This window comes from Dromaius novaehollandiae, chromosome 13 (assembly GCF_036370855.1).
Source record: "Dromaius novaehollandiae isolate bDroNov1 chromosome 13, bDroNov1.hap1, whole genome shotgun sequence".
In the NCBI taxonomy this organism is placed as follows: domain Eukaryota; kingdom Metazoa; phylum Chordata; class Aves; order Casuariiformes; family Dromaiidae; genus Dromaius; species Dromaius novaehollandiae.
In genome coordinates, this window is record NC_088110.1 from 19,734,623 (window position 1) to 19,752,107 (window position 17,485).

General features: G+C 39.3%; 2 protein-coding genes across 2 annotated transcripts in view; both read right to left on the bottom strand.

Annotated features, from left to right (window-relative positions):
* Positions 1–8,142: 8,142 nt before the first annotated feature.
* On the bottom strand, positions 8,143–15,792 carry GCSH (glycine cleavage system protein H). The gene is made up of 5 exons (XM_064519745.1): positions 15,635–15,792; positions 11,492–11,571; positions 10,610–10,673; positions 8,856–8,987; positions 8,143–8,272 (listed from the first exon to the last, which is right to left on the bottom strand). The coding sequence occupies exons 1-5, from the start codon at positions 15,753–15,755 to the stop codon at positions 8,175–8,177; spliced, it is 495 nt and encodes a 164-aa protein (XP_064375815.1). The 5' UTR covers positions 15,756–15,792; the 3' UTR covers positions 8,143–8,174.
* Positions 15,793–16,067: 275 nt separating this feature from the next.
* The window catches only part of LOC112978860 (polycystin-1-like protein 2), a 42,720-nt gene continuing 41,302 nt past the window's right edge, over positions 16,068–17,485 (bottom strand). The window contains 2 exon segments of the mRNA XM_064519289.1: positions 16,068–16,356; positions 17,248–17,379. Of these exon segments, the coding sequence (XP_064375359.1) occupies positions 16,246–16,356; positions 17,248–17,379 (243 nt within the window). The 3' untranslated portion in view covers positions 16,068–16,245.

A 17,485-nucleotide genomic window follows, 5' to 3' on the forward strand; every position in this document is an offset into this window, starting at 1 on the left:
TGTAAAAATAATACCACCAAAAGTTCGGAATCAACTTTTTGTAATAATGCCTTGTAATTTATCTAGCCTTACTGTATTTCAGACTATTTTCCACTAAAACTATATCTAGTCACTGGTTGTCACAACTATGAAAAATATATATTTATAAACCTGTAGCTTCTATCTGTTATTAAAGATGAATGATACAGATTGTGATCGTGTGGTAAATATGAGCCTGTTTTTTAACTGAAAAAAACATGAGTTGCTTTTGGTTGACAATTTAAAAAAAAGTTCGGATTTTTCTGTAGTACACATAGGAAGACATGAGCTGATGTACCTTAACATCTGAAGACAAGCATTTAACCTTTGGGCCAGGTTTTCAAATCCAGTTGTCTTCAAGCAGTCTTCATTAAGAGTGTTCTCTATGGAAGCGGCTGCATGCTGAGTTCTTTTGGAAATCTGGTCTTCTGGTCTGTTGTAAGTAATGTTAAGTATAATTGTTATTCTAGAAGTTTGGATGAGATTATTAGCTGGCATAAATGTACGTAGCTAGCTTTGTAGTCTTGTGTCTTTAACACAATTTACAGACATAGCCAGTATAGCGTTCTGTAGTTCAGAAAGAGATGCCTGTATTTTAACTGTTTGTGGTTTACTCCGTCCCAGTTTTGCATCATTACAGTAGCTGGCAACAGTTGGCACATTCTCACTGCAGTTTCAACATGTAGCTGCCAAAAGCCATTTGTAGGTACCAGAAGGTACAGGAATACATCTTTCTTGGAGGGAGTGGCTGTCATGGAGGGGATGCATGAGATACACAAGAACTGTGGTTTTATTTTATTTAAAAAAAAAAAAAGCAGTTTAAATTGTCCAGTGCTGAGGGAAGTCCACTTGAACTAGGAGAAAGCCTAAGCCCCATGTATACTGAGCAGTAACCACAGTAGTACTCTCTCTTTAACCAATACATATTTCTCTCTCAGTGATGGAGATGGTGGTGATGGAGAATTGAGGCTATCTAGGTATCAGCTAAATGGATCTTAAAGACTCTTGTATAAAGTCTTTCCTTGTCAATTGCTGAGTTCAGAATACTTGTTTCTTGAAATCTTATAATGCACTAGTTTTCACAGTCTTCCAGTAGATAGCACCGTATCTTACAGTGTCAAGAACAGGTGTCAGCTTTTCGCTGACCAAAACTTTTTAGCCCTTCTGTATGGTAAAGATAGCCATATAGTCATAGAGAGAATAAAAGGTACTTGTCTGTTTTCGTATATTTTGTACAACTTATTTTTCTATACAACACAACTTTTTTTTACTATACTCTTACCGAAACGTCTGCTTTGTTGTCTGTATATTATTATTACTGTTTTCCTTGATGTCTTTGGAAAGGCAAAGTAAATAAAATGTAACCCCAGCTTTCTTTTTTTTTTTCCAGAGGGAATGTTTTCTGATTAAATGTCAGTCTAATCTTTTTGTTTGAGTAAAAGCAAGCTCTTAGCTTACATAAAATAGAGAATCTAGACCTATTTTCTTAAGGTGCCACTGTATAAATATTAGAGTATAATAATTGGAATAATAGAATGTAATTTCCCTATTCTCTTTGGTAAGACTTATACTTTGAATTTAAAATTGCAGTTATACTTGAATGTTCCTGAAGTCATAAGATTACAGTTCTGGGTTAAGATTATAACAACGTGACAGAGTACTCCTAAATGTAAAGAAAAAAAAAAAGGCATAGTTTTACATTCTTCTCGAGTGAGACCATGTTAGATTCTCTATCTGAAATAGTACTTCTGTAGATCACATAGAAGCAGGGGCCTGTGTCCAAAGAGCAGGTGGTAGAGAAGGAGTAGCTGGAGCATGTTGTCTGTCGGTTGCCTCTTTTTGCTACATCAGTGCATTGGACACATGCAGTTATTCCCAGCCAAGTCGTAGTTCATAGGGTAAGTTACTAGACAGCTGGGGTAATGCAGGTTTCTTTAATTGGGTTCGGGGCAGAAATGGAAAAACTGAATTCAGTTAGTTCTGAGGTCGTCTTCTCTCTGTTTATGCCTAAGCCAGTCTTTGTGAGTGGAGGAAAGTGGGTCTTTTCAAGCTTAAGCACTACTACATTGTACCAAGTGAACTTCATCCCATCTTCATGGCCTTCCTGAACCCATCTTCTTTGCTCCCTTTCATTTCTGTTCCTTCCCTTTCCCCTCCAGCAGGCAGGGACCAGAGAAAGGGTGGTAACTATGGAAAAGACAGGATTTGCACACTTCCATTTTATATCATTGCTTTAGATTCTTTTCTTGCAACTAGGCCCTGCTGACAGTACCTATGATTGACATAACCAGTGATACTTACGTAATAAAATTAGACATTTATGGCAGGAGAGAGCAGAATGTGTGTATAAACACAGGATGATCTACTTACTAGTGGAGATAAACCTATGGAAGATAATGGGACAGTAGAAAAAATAATCCCTTCAAAGGTTTTGAATGGCTGAATTTTTGTCTTTATTGTGTGGCATGTTTATTAGGATAGTCTGATTTAAGAAATGCCTTGTAGTCTAGTAAAAAGCTGACAAAAATGTCTCAGTTGTAGCTGAGGATCATACATGAAAGCAAAAAGAAAGGTATGCAGTGGTGGTATTATGGCAGGTTTGTCATTGACTTTGCTCTACCAATTGAGGCACAAGTTAGGGGGTTGTCAGAACAGACAAGAATTGCAGAGAATGTTTAATTCTCAGTCATTTTCTCTTGATCCAGATACCTGCAGTGAAGAAGGGAGGGAGTGATGATTGACTCAAGAAAATACTCTTGTATTCTGAGAAGTGCAGCCTCATCCTTATATCTTGTGGATTGTTTTTCATGGTTAGAGAAAGGTTAAAGTGCTGCACCTCCATTAAAATGCATCTCTGAGTGAAATACATTCAACAGCATAAATAATTAAACACTATAAACAAATGACAAAACAGCCTAATAGCAGAGGATGTAGAACATTGGTATTGCATTAAAATAGATCAGGTCTGAAATGACAGAATTATCCTTTATCAGGAAGGAGGGATATCAATATTGTAAAGGAAACTCTAACCAATTCAAATACCCCTAACTAAATACCCTTGCCAGTGATGTATGCTAGGATGATGTCTCAAATGTTTTTGGGACAGTAAGGAAAATGACATTCAGGACACCCCTAGGCAATTGAGACTGCTCTCAAAATTTGTCTCGAGCTCATACCGTTTAGAGCATACCTTGCCGGTAATTTACATTGATAAGGCTCTGTGTCTTGCGCAAGGTGCCTTGCAATTCTTCTTAAATCCATGAGGTCAAATTCCCCAGGAATGGCTTTCCAAAAGATGTTCAGTTTTCGATCAACCCATTCACAGTTCACCACGTGAAAGTACATCACTATTCTCTGTAAAAGTGGTCCTGTGTTCTGTAGGAGAATTTTGCAGTCTCTAAGACTGATTCAGCTTCCATTAATGTTAAAAGCAGTTTTGCCTGTAATATTGATGGAGCAATATGTTTGCCAAAGCTCCTAATCAATCCCTGCTGGATTAATGAAAAGACTCCTGATGATGTAGTGGACAGCACCATGCTTGGAACTTGGTAAAATTTCAGATGCCTCCCCCCTCACACAAATCCCTATCTTGACAAGCTGACAATTTTAAACATGCTGCAGAAATCAAGAAGAGGTGACCAGGGGAGAAGAAACATGATAAAATGAGGTTGCAGTGAATTGTTTTGTTACATATAGTTCTGGGAGGAGTGATTATTAAACATTTTCAGTGAAGCAAGATATGCCTAATTTTTTTCTGGTCTTGAAGTTGACACAGGAAATTAAATCACACTGAAGCTGAGGAGTCAGTGCAGTGCCTTTTAGAGAGTAAACTGCTGAAGCAGAAAAGTGGGCTGACCTCTCTTCCCAGTCCTCCTTACCTTCCCACTGTACCACTATCATTGTTAACATTTTGAGTGCCACCATGTGGTGGAAGTATATGATGATTTCTTTTTTAAGTTTGAATGATTTAAATCAGCACATCAGCATTTGACAACTTGAAGCATTCCACCCCTGGTGAACTCGTGTTATTGATTAATCATGTAGTATTTGTATTTCTCTTCTCCAAAATATGCACTGCAGGTGGTGCATTTTCCTTTGTCTCTTGCTGTATGATGTCTCCCATCATCACAGAAAAGTCTCACATTCTCAGATGAAGAACTTAGGATGATTCTGGATTGATTTCCTGGTGCATTTCTGTTTTCTCATATGACCAGGGTGACATGAAGATAGATGTTACATTCTTTATATGTCAGCTTGGCTTACAACAATTGTGTGATGGGAGACATTACTATAGGAAACTTCAAATTTCAAATCTATTAGTATGAGTTAAAAGGAAGGAGGATCCTTATCTGCAAGACATCACCACCTGGAGACACCAGTTAAGAGGAGCATTAGAAATGCCACTCATGCTGTGGTTAAGAAATAGAGATATGTCACACTTGTAAGTAACCTAATCATCAGAGCTTCTTAGGTAATTATCTTACTGCTAATTTAATGACAAAGAAGTTGACATTGTCCTTTATGTTCATAATGAAATCTCCTGACAAATTAAAACAATATTGTCATACAAACATGTTTCCAATACCTACTATGATAGATGCAACATTAATCTATTTAACAGCTCTTCTTTATTTCTGAAATTAAATGATGGCTCACTAGCTGTGTGCAATAACAGTTTGATACATCTATGTAGCATTACAGAGCATTACTTAAAGAAAAATCACGATGTAGACTTTGCAGAGACATAGCAGTACAGGAATGTCGCCACTTCAGAACACCAGCTGTTACTATTTCTGTATTTTTGTTCTTTTAGTTCTATACTATTGTTTTTTTCTTATGATCATAAGTAACAATACATGATTCTTACATACATGATGCACCAAGATTCACAGGGATTTACTGGTTGAAAAACAGACAAAGTTTTAGGTATGCAATGCTTTCAGGTTTGAAATGGATAAAAATCTTCGAAACTGAGTATGGACTGAAAAGGGTAGCTCCAAGTTTAGCTTGTATTATTTACCTAGATAATTTGAAAGAAAAATCAGTTGGTATTTGTGGAACAGAAAGGAGGTGTTTGCAAGATGAAAGGTGATGATACAGTTAACCCCTGTGAGATAGAGACTTAATTACTGCTTGTAAGAGAAACATGGAAATTATAATTTCCTATAAAACCAGTCTCCCTACTGGATCTACAACATTTAGTATCCAGTAATGATGAATTTTAAGTAAGTTCTCAAGCTCATCTGTTAAAGATACTTTTTTTAGGTCTCCCCTCAGAATCAAGACTTACCAGGCCAGAGACAAAGTGGTTGTTTTGTGAAAAATCATCTTCTTTATTCATTTTCTATAGGAGCACACACTGCCAAACAAGCCCCCCCTCCCCCCCCCGATTTATACAAAAACATTTAGAAGTAAGTATGTCATAGTCCAAAACTAATACATATTCAATCCATCCATTTATTTTGATGATTCTGTTAAAAGGATTGTTTATGGATTCATGTTGGGAAGTTTAGCATTTTTGCTCTTGCACAGTCTGGCTCAAATCAGTGCACACTGATCTGCCTGAAGTTTGCTTCTGATGAGTTTAGTGAAGCTGTGGGACTGTTTGAGGTCTAGGAGCACTACTTGGGTAGTATGCATCAACCACAGGCGAATAATTTCTTTTCATTATGTAATTTAGGCAGTTGGATGGCTTAAACAAAGATATGAAAACAATACTCACGTTGATAGATATCCTTTGGTCTAAATAGCTGCAGAATACCTGAGCCATCAGCAAAAGCATACAAGAAAGGCACCAAAATATCACTGCTCCCATTTGCAGAGGTATTGGGAGATTTAATAAGTCACTTCAAGGTCATAGCAAACCCTAAAAGAACTAGGAACAGAAAGGTTCCTGGTCCTCTTCCTTAAACAAAAGAACATCCCTTCTCCAGCTGTTTGGCATAAAAGAAAGGGGGAATTCTGTTTCAGATGGTTTCTCCAGAAAGATGTCATTTATCCATGCTCACATGTAACCTTATAAACTCTACCAATACACAGATGAGGGCAAAGCTTGAGGGAGAGACCAGACTTTCCAGTTTTTACTATTACCCAAGTTAAAAGTGATGAGTTCCTTAGGGATTTACAGGCGTGACTCTTTCATATTTCATTGTTCAAAAGGAAAGAATACAAATATTTTCAAGGCAAATGTACATAAAAATGCTTTACAATGCTTCGGACTAATCTTAAAGGGAGATCCAAAAAGATCATATATGGCAGTGAATGAAGGGCATATCATTAATTACTCTCTTGTAAAGATGAATAGAATAGAGGTGGAAGAAACAACAAATTGAAACATTTTCATGCATTCCTATGTTCATTTGCCTGCACTCATTCTAATCTGAATGAAACTTTCTCTTTCCTTTCAGAAGGTGCACAGGGCAGTTAAAGACCCAAACTGACATGAGGGAGTGAGGGAGTCTGTAACAGAGGCAAGGATCAAACTTCCACGTCTCCAGGCCTTAACTGTTGTCACAAGTCTCTCATGAATACTGCATGATACTGTGAATAATGGATAAGTACTGACCGTTCTTAAAGCACTTACATTCAGGTTTACCAGAGCTTTTTGTTTATCAACCATTGCCAAGTCAGGACTTCTCTGGAACAGCAAACCTGCTCTTTCCTCTTAGTCACTTTCCAGTTCCAACTCCTAAGGAGAAGAGACAGTCTCATCTTAGACATTGGGTGGTCTGTCTTTTGGCAGAGTGTTCATCCAAGACTTGTTTAGGAAAAGTTTAGATCTTCAGATTTGGAAAAACACCAACTGTTTTGACATCCTTTCAGATCTTAAAGTAGGGCCTACATTTTTATATATTAGAGAATTTGAAAAAGACGTTTCTGTATAGCCTGCAGTGTATTTCAGCCTGTCTAGAATGGCTGCAGTTTCAAAGTAACTTCCAAAGGAATTGTAATTCTACCTTTGTCTTCTTACATGGATTAAACATTCCTGTTTCCTCTTAGATCAACTTAAATATACTTCGTTTTCACTCCTGCTGTTTTCTGGTTAGCTTCAAACCCATAATTGTAAAATTGGGGGAAAAAAGCTTTAGTCTAGAACTCTGTTGTACTCTTACATTTTCCCAAAATGCTGGTCTGCACAACTTAGCCTTGCCCTTAGATGTCACATCAGCTTTGAATACGTTTGTGAATTCATTAAATGTTAAGTCTAATGGAGTCAGCTGCTTTAGTTTACTGGTTTAGGAAATGAAAGTTTCAGTTCATTCCCATTATGTCCTCATGACAGCAGTGCACCTAATTGTTCCTAGAGACAGGCACATATGTTTAAATTATATGCCAAAGTATTACTGACCACACACTTTTCAAGAGTATCTACTCTTCTGAGATCATCACAATTGCTAAGCACAAGATGTAAAATTTCTTAATTACTTGTGACATACATAGTGTTTGCTTAGTCTAGAAAAGAAATCTGGCCTAAACGATCCACTTGAGAACCCTGATAAACTGCATCATTGCATGAGTTTTGCATGCTAAGAAAGTAAGTCAAAAGACAAGGACTATTCCTTTGTAAGGGCATAACTATTTGATTACATAATAAAATGAAGAGGGAGCACATACGGGATTCTAGTTCTGTAAAGAAGTAAAACATGTAAAAATCATGCAGAAAGGTACTTTGTATAGCTTCTCCCTTTTGGTATCATCTTGGCAACTATAATTAGGAAAAATATTAAGAGGTTAGGGAGACACTGCTTTTCCACCGTCTTAGAAGTGATAGAAAAATATTTCAGGGAAAGCTGTAGTCCAGAATACAAAATAAGTCGTGTCTTTTACAGAGTTACCATATTCATGTATTAAGGCTTTTGTATATTACATTTGATTGTCAAATGATGCTTGGGAGGTATCTATTTTAACAAATATATTTTTTGCTTTCCAAAATAGCATAGATTGGAAGTCTCAAAGTTACATAAATCAGGCAATTTAGAATAAGAAAAAGCCCTAGCTGGTTTGCAGATGTTAAACATTTTAGCACTGCAGTTATTTGTCTTGTTTATGTGATCACAAATGATGTATTTTTCAGGTTGCCAAAACTGGATTTTCTCCACTGATTTATGACAAACTACACTGAAATATTTTATACGGGTTTATTTCAGAATTCCAGCTCAGTCTTCAATGGATTTTATGTATTTTTCATAGGCATCTTCATTCATCAGTTCATCAAGTTCAGTGGGGTTTTCCACAGTCATCTTGATAAGCCAACCTGTAGTTAAGAAATTAGAAAGAAACACAGTTGCCAATATCCTACAAGAAAGAGACATTCATGTTACCTCCTGAGAAAAATACTCCCTGGTAGACATACAAGTTCTGTAATGCTGTGGTAGAATCAGCAGGACTTCAGTGTCTTGTGCCAGCAAAACAATGTTTAGATACTTGAAAAAAGTCTCTTATAAGAAATGGCCTGAGTCAGACCAGTTTTCTAAAGCAGTACTGTCTCTGTCAGTGGCATTAAAGAAATGCTATTTAGAGAGAGTAAAAAAACCTGACACCCCAGTATCTTGAGCTGTTACAGGATCAAAAAATGGAAATGCAATGAAGGGAAATACATTTAAATTCAACCCCAATCTATCTCTGAAAAGAAAACATTGCAAAGAAGTTGGCAGCAAAGACAAGACTACAATAATGCTTTCCTGCTATAAATTTTATTTGGCTTGAGCTATATTCTATACATTCCATTAAACCTGAAGAATTAAAGAATTAAAAATCACATCTCTATCTTTGATAGCAAGCAACGCTGTCAGGATCCAGGTGGTATTCTTTACTGGAAGATAAAAATGACATCTTACCATCTTGATAACAAGATTTATTGACGAGCCCTGGATTTTCTGCAAGGGCAGCATTGATTTCAGTCACTTCTCCAGTGAGAGGAGAATAGAGTTCGCTAGCAGCTTTCACACTTTCCAGGGCTCCAAACTCATCTGAAACACAGAATATGATTTAATGCTCCTAGGAGAAATATATGAAATTATTTAGTTTGTAGACAAATATTCTGATGTTGACCTAGCCAATGAAAGAAGTGCCTTAATACTGAACAAGGAAACTTTCAAAGAGGCTGAAGTCATCAATATTATGACAATGATGAGAAGTACTGAATTTGAAGTTTATGCTCCTCAGTTATTCTAGGGAACTTGTATAACATTGGCTATTATAATAGTAGCTGGCTACTATTGAAGGGATGGATACGTCTTATATTTGGCTAGTCCTTTAGTTAAAGCCCTACAGCATGATATGAGGTAGGGTTAGAAGGAGCTGCACCCAGCTCTTGCTGCAACAGGTCTAAATATGCGTTCTATGTACCACTTAAACCTTTCTCTGTATAATTTCGCTACAGAACAGATGCAGCCATAGTTTAAGGACTCTCATATTTTTCCTTCAGAAACACTATCAAATGTTACATTTGCACTCATTGGAAAACACACATTTAGTGTTCAGGAGCACCACACTGGAACTACCTAGCTGTCCTTCCTTTTTTTTTATTTTACATGCAGTTATGGAAATGATGCCTGAAGCAACATTAGTCAGAGTAACTCTAAACCACAGAGAAACAAGACAGGATGGAGGAACGTGGAGCTGTCAGAAGACAGCTAGGCATGAGCACAGGGAATCAGAGAACACCTTCTGGGAAGGCCTGGAATTAGATTAAGGCCAGAACTGGTAGGAAAGCAAGAACTAAATGGAAATGAAATTCCTTCTGATAAAATAAAACTACAAGTTGGTTAATTCAAGCCCTAAACAGAAAGAGCTTTTGTGTAACATTCATTATTCAAGCCAACGTATAGATTTGGTTGAAACAGTTCTATAAGGACCTATTATACAAGAAGGATGTCAAAAGAAAGGCCTCATCTCACCTCAGCAAATTTACGTTCTTGTTCTGCAACATCTAAAGCTAATGACAAGCGCTCCATATAAATACAAAATAGGCTTTTCCTTTCTACCTGCTAATGCTCACTCTTCGTTAACATGTAAAATTACGTAACTGCATGATTAAGAATGTAACAATTTCTAAGTTGCTAATGGGTAGAACAACCTATGATTACAGTTGATACCAGAAATTACTGAGTTTGTATGTTCACAGGAAAATTAGAGCTTGGTAGCAATTATATCTTACTGTTTCTTACATTGCAACTCATGAAATGCATAGTTGCAGAATCACAGGTAAGCCAGCCTACACACTAGCAAGGAGTTCAAATCAAAGCATGAAAATAAGTGTATTTTAAAAGCAAAGTGTAAATAGAATTATTACAAAAATGTATTTCAAGTATTTGGGTTTTAAGTAAGTGTCTTCACAGTTTAAAAGGTAGATTGTCTCTGCTATTACACATGACCTAAGATGCGTTTAGTTTTATCTGACAGTTAGAGTTGGAAAATAAAGCTACTGTCTATCTTAGAAATACCTGAATTAATTTTGCATCTAGAAGATGTATAATAGTATTAATGAACATAAAGATTAATTCATAAAATTCAACTTTGCAAAGTGGGAGTGGAGTGGGAGTGGGATAAGTATAATAATTATCTCATTAGAAACTATAGCTGAACTTACCATCTTTATTCAACTTGGTCCCAACTTCTGGAAGACTACAATAAACAACATCTCCTAATGCTTCCTTAAAAGAAAAACAAATGAATCAAAGCATACATTAAAGAAACTGTATGTAGGAGATATTTGATACAGTAACTCCAGAACCAATGGAGTATAGAAGTTTTCTCTCCCCCTTTCTTGCCTCCTGTCTCCCAATTTAGTTCTCATTCTTTTTAAGGATTACACATTCGTAATGGAAATCACTTTGGTTTTTTTTTTTTTTGGGGGGGGGGGGGGGAGGTAATGAAAATCATGCCCCAAATGCCAAATTATTATCTATTACAGTATTAATAATCCTAAGGCTGAGTGATAAGGATTATATAGAGATTTTTTTTAGGCAGGATGAGAAAATATCTGCTGATCTTCTTGAAGAACCCCCACCCACCACTATCTTAGATTAAGAAATATATGCCACATTGTACTTCTATTCACGATTGTTCTTTAGCCAGAGGAGTTGCTCCATATTCAAGTTCAAGTGGAATTTGGCTGGAAAAGTACATGGCAACTTCTTCATATAACCATGTGTTCTGAAAACCTCTTGCATCACTTCAGTTTTTATGGGCTTTAAGTTCAACTGAACTATTAAGTTTCTCATCAAGTTCAGCTCTCCATAGGCTTGAGCAAAGTGATTAAGAATTTATCAGAGAATACTGAAGCAGCATGGACTTTATAAACAATGTGATAGCTTTAAGTCCAAAATCTCAGTGTACAGCATATGCAATTAGAATAATAATAATGAAAAAACCCAACAGTATCTATCCAAAGAGCAAGGACAAGAGCAGGTATATATAAGTAAATATTGCAGGCTTAGGTAGGAGGAAGAAAAAAGAAAGCTATCAATACCTGTGCAAAATTGCTGATTCCTACTGTTCCAATACCATTTTCAACTGATATCCACTCGTGCTTGTCTGTGAATTTGCGGGCTGAAATGAAACAAACTTGGTATTTCAGAAGTACGTGACATGTTGCTTGCTTAGATACAATAACACATTTGCAGGTTTAAACCCTGCTGTTCTTTTACTGACGTTAGTTTTGTCTGTCTTTCCTGGAAAATATTTAAGACAACAGTACACATTACAGAAGCACTTTGTTCCATTCATGACATCTTCAGCAGCGCAACAGAAGCTCACTAGGGATATTGCTGACAGCATTACTAGTTCCTGTGTAACCACAAAGACTTATACAGTACAGGAGCAAAAGGAGTAGTTCTAGTTCACAGAAGTATAAATCCAAAGTGCATATGTGTACTTTACTTACAGTTACACATCTCCATAGCTTAGTGGCTTTTCCAACCTGTTCAGTGATTACTTCTGCCAACCACTTTATTATTCTCAACAAGGACAGTGTTAATGACATACTGGAAAAACGTGACCATTCCAACATCTCACTCAAGGTACTGCATACTTAAATAGAGCCATCAGTTGCAGTGAAGACCTAGCTATTTTAAGTGGCTGATTGCCCTCCCTCCTGCTGACATTTTCTGTAAGGTCTATTTCTCACCTGTTTAATGTTGCCACAGATCTATGTATAATTAAGCCCAATGAATATTGGGCGAATTAATAAGGCCACTCATACAGGTAACTGTTACTTAAGAGAATTTGTTCTCTGTTAATACTGTTCCTGTAAAACTATTCAGAATAACTAATATGTTGTTCTTAAAATAAGCATATTTAAGACCCTGTTAAATCTTTTCACAACAGTCTCACAATTTTGCATATAATTTAGGTCTGTAAGATTCATGACAGCTTTTATTATTGAAAGCACCTCCTTCTATAAAGCCATATGGAAAAACTTCAAGAGAAGTAACTGAAACAGACATTTGTCTTCCCAGCATTTGACCTAGAACTTTTCTTGCTCTGAGAATTTCCAGCCTGCTTTGTTCTTTTTCTCACTTGTAGTGTTTCCACTAAGATTCCTTCTTTCCAGTTTTTTCTTTTTAATCTTCACTTTTAGCACTTGTCCAATCAGACAAGAGACGTTCCAGAACTTGGAGAAGATAACTTCTTAAACTGAACTTCTGTGTGATTAGTGCCACATCACCGCAGCTGGGCCTTTCTTTGGGCTCCAAAATTCTCCTCTTGGGCTTCTCCTCTGGGATGGACTCCTAATCCCCCCCTAGAGAAACTAAACTTGACAAAGCCTTGCTTATTTTGTAAATTTGTGCATGAAGGAAAGCAGAAGTTCTTGCTATAGACTCGCTAAAATCTTTCCACTTTAAGTCAGTAATGTTTTGAGCTGTTTTAATTGTAGTGACCCTCTCATTAATGTCTGAGCACGTGTAAGAGAAGCAAGTCTTCTAAAATGGTTTGTCTTTTAAGACGGCCTAAGTTTTCTAGAACTACATAGCACGATATACACAATTGCCTATACTTGCAGAAATGTCTATTTTTTTCAGAGTATACTTAATATTTGCGTTTTATGCAATGTATTTTGCATGTTTATTTTCCACACAGTATCAATCAGAAAAAGCAGAGATTTCAGCTAGTATTATTTAAACCTACATAAACTTCTCAGGACATATTCTAATGAACAGAAGAAACCAAGTATCTTGTAAATCATTTTAGGTCGAGACATTAAATCCATGGATAATAGGAATGTCACTGGAAATGAATAAAGAATCATGAGAACACAGAATGACACAGCACTTCAAACCCAAACTGAACGTTAATGTTATGTATTCCACAAAGAAGACAGTCGGTACCTTTTTATGTAGAATAATAATACCATATAAGATGCATTAATAAAGCAAGATTAAAAAAAGAAAGAGAAGGACAGAAGATTTCAGGTTTAATTTAGAACAAAGCAGACTGTTAGAAGAGCACATAAAAAAAATTCTAACCGTGTAACATACACTGTAAATAAATCCAAGGCCAAATTAGAGAGAGTTAATAAGTAATCTCAAAATCTGAACTCTGAACTTATACAATCAGCACATTAAATAAATCAGATTACATGAATATGAGATGTCAAAGCATATCAAATCTCTTCTGTAAGTATTCTTTTTCAGAAGAGCAGCTGAATTTACTCTTAACTTCATCAACTTCAACATGACTTTAACTAGTGCATTCTAAATTCAGATCTTCATTTAACATTGCCTGCCTCTATTAAATATTTCATAAAGATACACCTGAAGAGTGAAGAAAAACTCACACCTCCACAAACAAGCATTCGATGTTTCCTCTCTGCCTAAAACAAAGATATGATTTATGTTATTACCTTCAAGTTATATCTACAGAAAAATGATGGGCATATTAAACAATTACAGTAGTGAAAAAGTTTAGCTCTTGATTCATCTGATTTGCAAATAATGACCAAAAAAAATATTATTTCTTTCACTTGCAAAGGCAGCAGGAGGCTAGGTTAAAAGGCTGTCTGGAAGAAAATTAATGACTTCTTAGTAGTAGACATTGCTTTTATGGTATATTCTCCTTCTCTCCTCCAACCCTGCCTTCTCCTTTGCACTGCTGTTGTCTAGAGTACTACAGATTCTGTTTTCAGACTTCTGTGGCTAACCTTCATTCAAATCCAGTTTTGACAGCAGTAGGTATTGTCAGAATTAACTGCATAAATGCAAAGATGTACCAATGCAAAAGTCTATCTTCTGCCTTAATACTGGTGTAGCTATACTGCACAGGCATCGGGTTAGACTGACCCAAGTTGCTTGAATGTGAGCAGGCCCGAGGCCCTGAAAGTCTGGCTCAGATTTCCTGCCAGCCTAAACCAATCTAGCTGCTGGGCTGCTGCAGCCTGTCCTTGCCATCCGCACATTTTTGCCCCTCTTGTACTGTTGATGATGGTCCCTGATTCCATCAACAAGCCATTTCAGCATGCTCATTCAAGAGAAAGCTATCCGCTTTGGCATCGAGTTCATTTTCTCCTTACGAGCCCGCTCAGTGAGGGGTCTGGCTAGGGCCGGGTGGGGGACAGGGCCACACCGTGGAAGGAAGGCAGCAGTCAGATCAGCTTTGACGGCTAAAACTGCAGCATGGCGATGAGGTCAGCTTTCTGGCAATTCAGGGAAGTGAACCAGCTCCTCGTGGGATGAGGAATCAGAGGAGCATCAGCACCAAAACAAGGGATAGGTGAAACTGCACTACGGAAAGCAGGGAGAGAGCAATTGCCCCTTTCGGCCATGGGGATCCACTACAGGGGCTCAGCCATCTTGCGAGGCTGCACTCCAGTTCTCACACAGACAACCCCGGCGCGTGTCCCGCTAGTCTGGATGAGCCAGCTGAGCCCATACCGCCTGAGCGGGGATTCATCCTCACATGGCTGCGCTGGCTGCGTTCCGCCGTAATCCTACCTGCTCAGTACTGGAGCAGAATAGTTCACTGGGGCTGCAGCACCCAAATCCAGTCTCTTATGTGGCTCCTATCTGCACAGGACAGCTAAACTAGGTGTATCGATATAAAGTACTTTTGCACACAAAGCTCTGCCAATCCCATTAGGGCCTGGCAGGTAGGTATTTAAACTTCCATATCACGCTGTATGCAGGACAGCAGAGTCACTTAAGAACTCATCGACCGTTATAAGTTTCTGCCGTGCGTTAGTAAACTACGCGTTAGCAAACACATGCAGCGTAGCGCTTGCAGCCGCTCCTCCGCGGGCACTTCGCTCCGCGCCCGAGCAGGAGCGCGGCCTGCCTGGCGCAGCTGCGCTCCCCCCGCGCCCGCCTCGGCCCCGGCGGTCTGCACCGCCCGCCCCGCCCGACAGCCCACCCGGGGCGAGGCGCGACCGCGGGGCTGCGCCGGTGCCGCTCGGGCACGACAGGCCAGGCCAGGCCAGCGCAGCGACGCGCCCGCTCGGGAAGCCTCGGCAGCTCCGGCACAAAGGCGGCAGGGCCCCCGCAGGCGCCGGCCCGCTCTCCCGCGGCACGGCGAGCCCCAGGCACGCCGGGAGCCCGCAGCCCGGCCCCCGCCGGACCTGCGCTCCGCGCCCCGGGGGACGAGCTGCAGGCGGCGCCGCGCGCGGCCGCCCCGCACTCACCCGACAGCACCAGCGAGCTGGTCGCCAGCCTCCGGGCCGCGGGCACCTGCAGCCGCGGCGCGGGCGGCCAGAGGCGCGGCGCCAAGGCGGGCCCGACCCGCCGCAGCACTCGCCACGCCATCTTGGCCGGCGGGGCGGGGCGGAGGCGGAGGCGGCGCCGGCGCGGCGGGCGGGGCGGCTGCGCGGGGCCCCAGCGCTGCCCTCCGGGGGCGCCGCGCAGCGCCGAGCGCCGTCCTGGCGTAGCACCGACCCGCGCCGGCCCGAGCCGCCTGCTAAACCCTTTCCCGACGTTTTAATCGGTAGCTGGATCGACACAGCAACTGGTGCTAGCCAAACAGTGCAACAATCGCTTAGTGTTTATTGAATACAGATGCTAAGTCTACAGGGACATTTTATTTTAGGTTTAGTATTGCTTTCCACCTAGTACACCGTAATAACATCAGGCAGCAGAAGTTTATTGGCTGAATGGCACAGCTCTTGAAAGGACAGCATTTTAGTCAGAAGCTGCTATAGTCTAAGTCTAGCCACTGCAGCCGACAGTTAGCAAGTAAACTCATTCATCCGTGAACAAAGCAGTTTTTCATTATGGTTACCCATCTGTTGTTGACAGGTTATTCCAGTTGATCATTAGTGACTGGCTTCTCTTCTTTCTTGCATTTAATCCCAAAGAAACTGAAAAGTTTCATTAGCATTAGATCGACAATCTCCTCTTCTTCTGACGCCTAAAAGAATTACAACAGAAATAAGTTACTAGGACGCATGGACCAGAAACTTACAGTCTCTGCTAAAACCAGAGAAAGGTAGAAGAGAAAGTCTGTACTTGACATGAAGTGAGTCAGACGTCACTCTAGGCAGAGCGTGAATATCCGCCAAAGCAGAACATCACACAAATATTTTTATCAAGACGAAAGTCCCAGATATAGCCTCTAGGTGAATATGTAAATAATAGAATAAATTTTGGCTCTGTCAAAGCCTATGGAAATCCTGCCGCTGGAGCCTGGAGTTCACTAGCTAACTGCCATACGACTAGTGGTATATACAACTAGCAGCCCCTCATTTCTAGATGCCATAAATGAGAAAGACTAAGCATATCTTATTTTCTATTGGTCATTTCTTTTGCTTTCCACTCCTTTGACTTCATTTACAAAGTAAACTATTCTTTAAGGACTTTTGGACAGTACCATAGTACTAAGCTGGATTTTGCACCATGCTGTCAATAACTTGAATGGGTCAGATGCTTAGAGTGACATTTTAAAAAAGGAACTGTATAGTCCTCATGAAGACACTAGTAGTTTTGGCACTGATTTTGTTGAAGCTAGGACATGAGCGCAAGGGGTTTTTTTTGTTTGTTTTGGTTTTTTGCTGGTCTTAGTATGTGACCATAATATAGACTACAAATATGATTTAGTACTAACTCCGAACAGAGACTCATCTGAATGGAAATTGGCAGTGTGAATCTGCAGAATCTGAAGTGTTGTTTATGCATAAGTGTTGACTTCCTAAGAGCAGGACAGAGTTTACATGTGTTTCGTCACATGGTGAAACACTTAAGTCATGAATAAGCACTGCACAAGACATGTTGAAGAACAGCAGAAGAGCTTAGATGAACACACCTGATAATTCTTCTGCTCCTCACTGAAAGCAACCAGAATCACTGAAATGAACAAATTCAGCACCACAAATGTCATGAAAATGATGCAGGATCCAATTAAGAAGGAGCCTAAAATTGGATTGTAGTCCAAGACCTGTAGTATTAATAAAGTAAGGCATCATATTTTGGTTATAACAAAAGGGTATACATATAAGCAGTTTAACACTCAAAAAAAGGAGTTTGTCAGTTTGAAAGTCCTT

Coding starts and splice junctions, on each gene's coding strand:
- GCSH (XM_064519745.1), bottom strand. CDS start 15,755: ATGGCGTGGCGAGTGCTGCGGCGGGTCGGGCCCGCCTTGGCGCCGCGC. Junction 11,572..15,634: donor CAGCTCGCTGGTGCTGTCGG/GTGAGTGCGGGG, acceptor GTTTCATTTCAG/CCCGCAAATTCACAGACAAG. Junction 8,988..10,609: donor GACCAAGTTGAATAAAGATG/GTAAGTTCAGCT, acceptor TCTGTGTTTCAG/ATGAGTTTGGAGCCCTGGAA.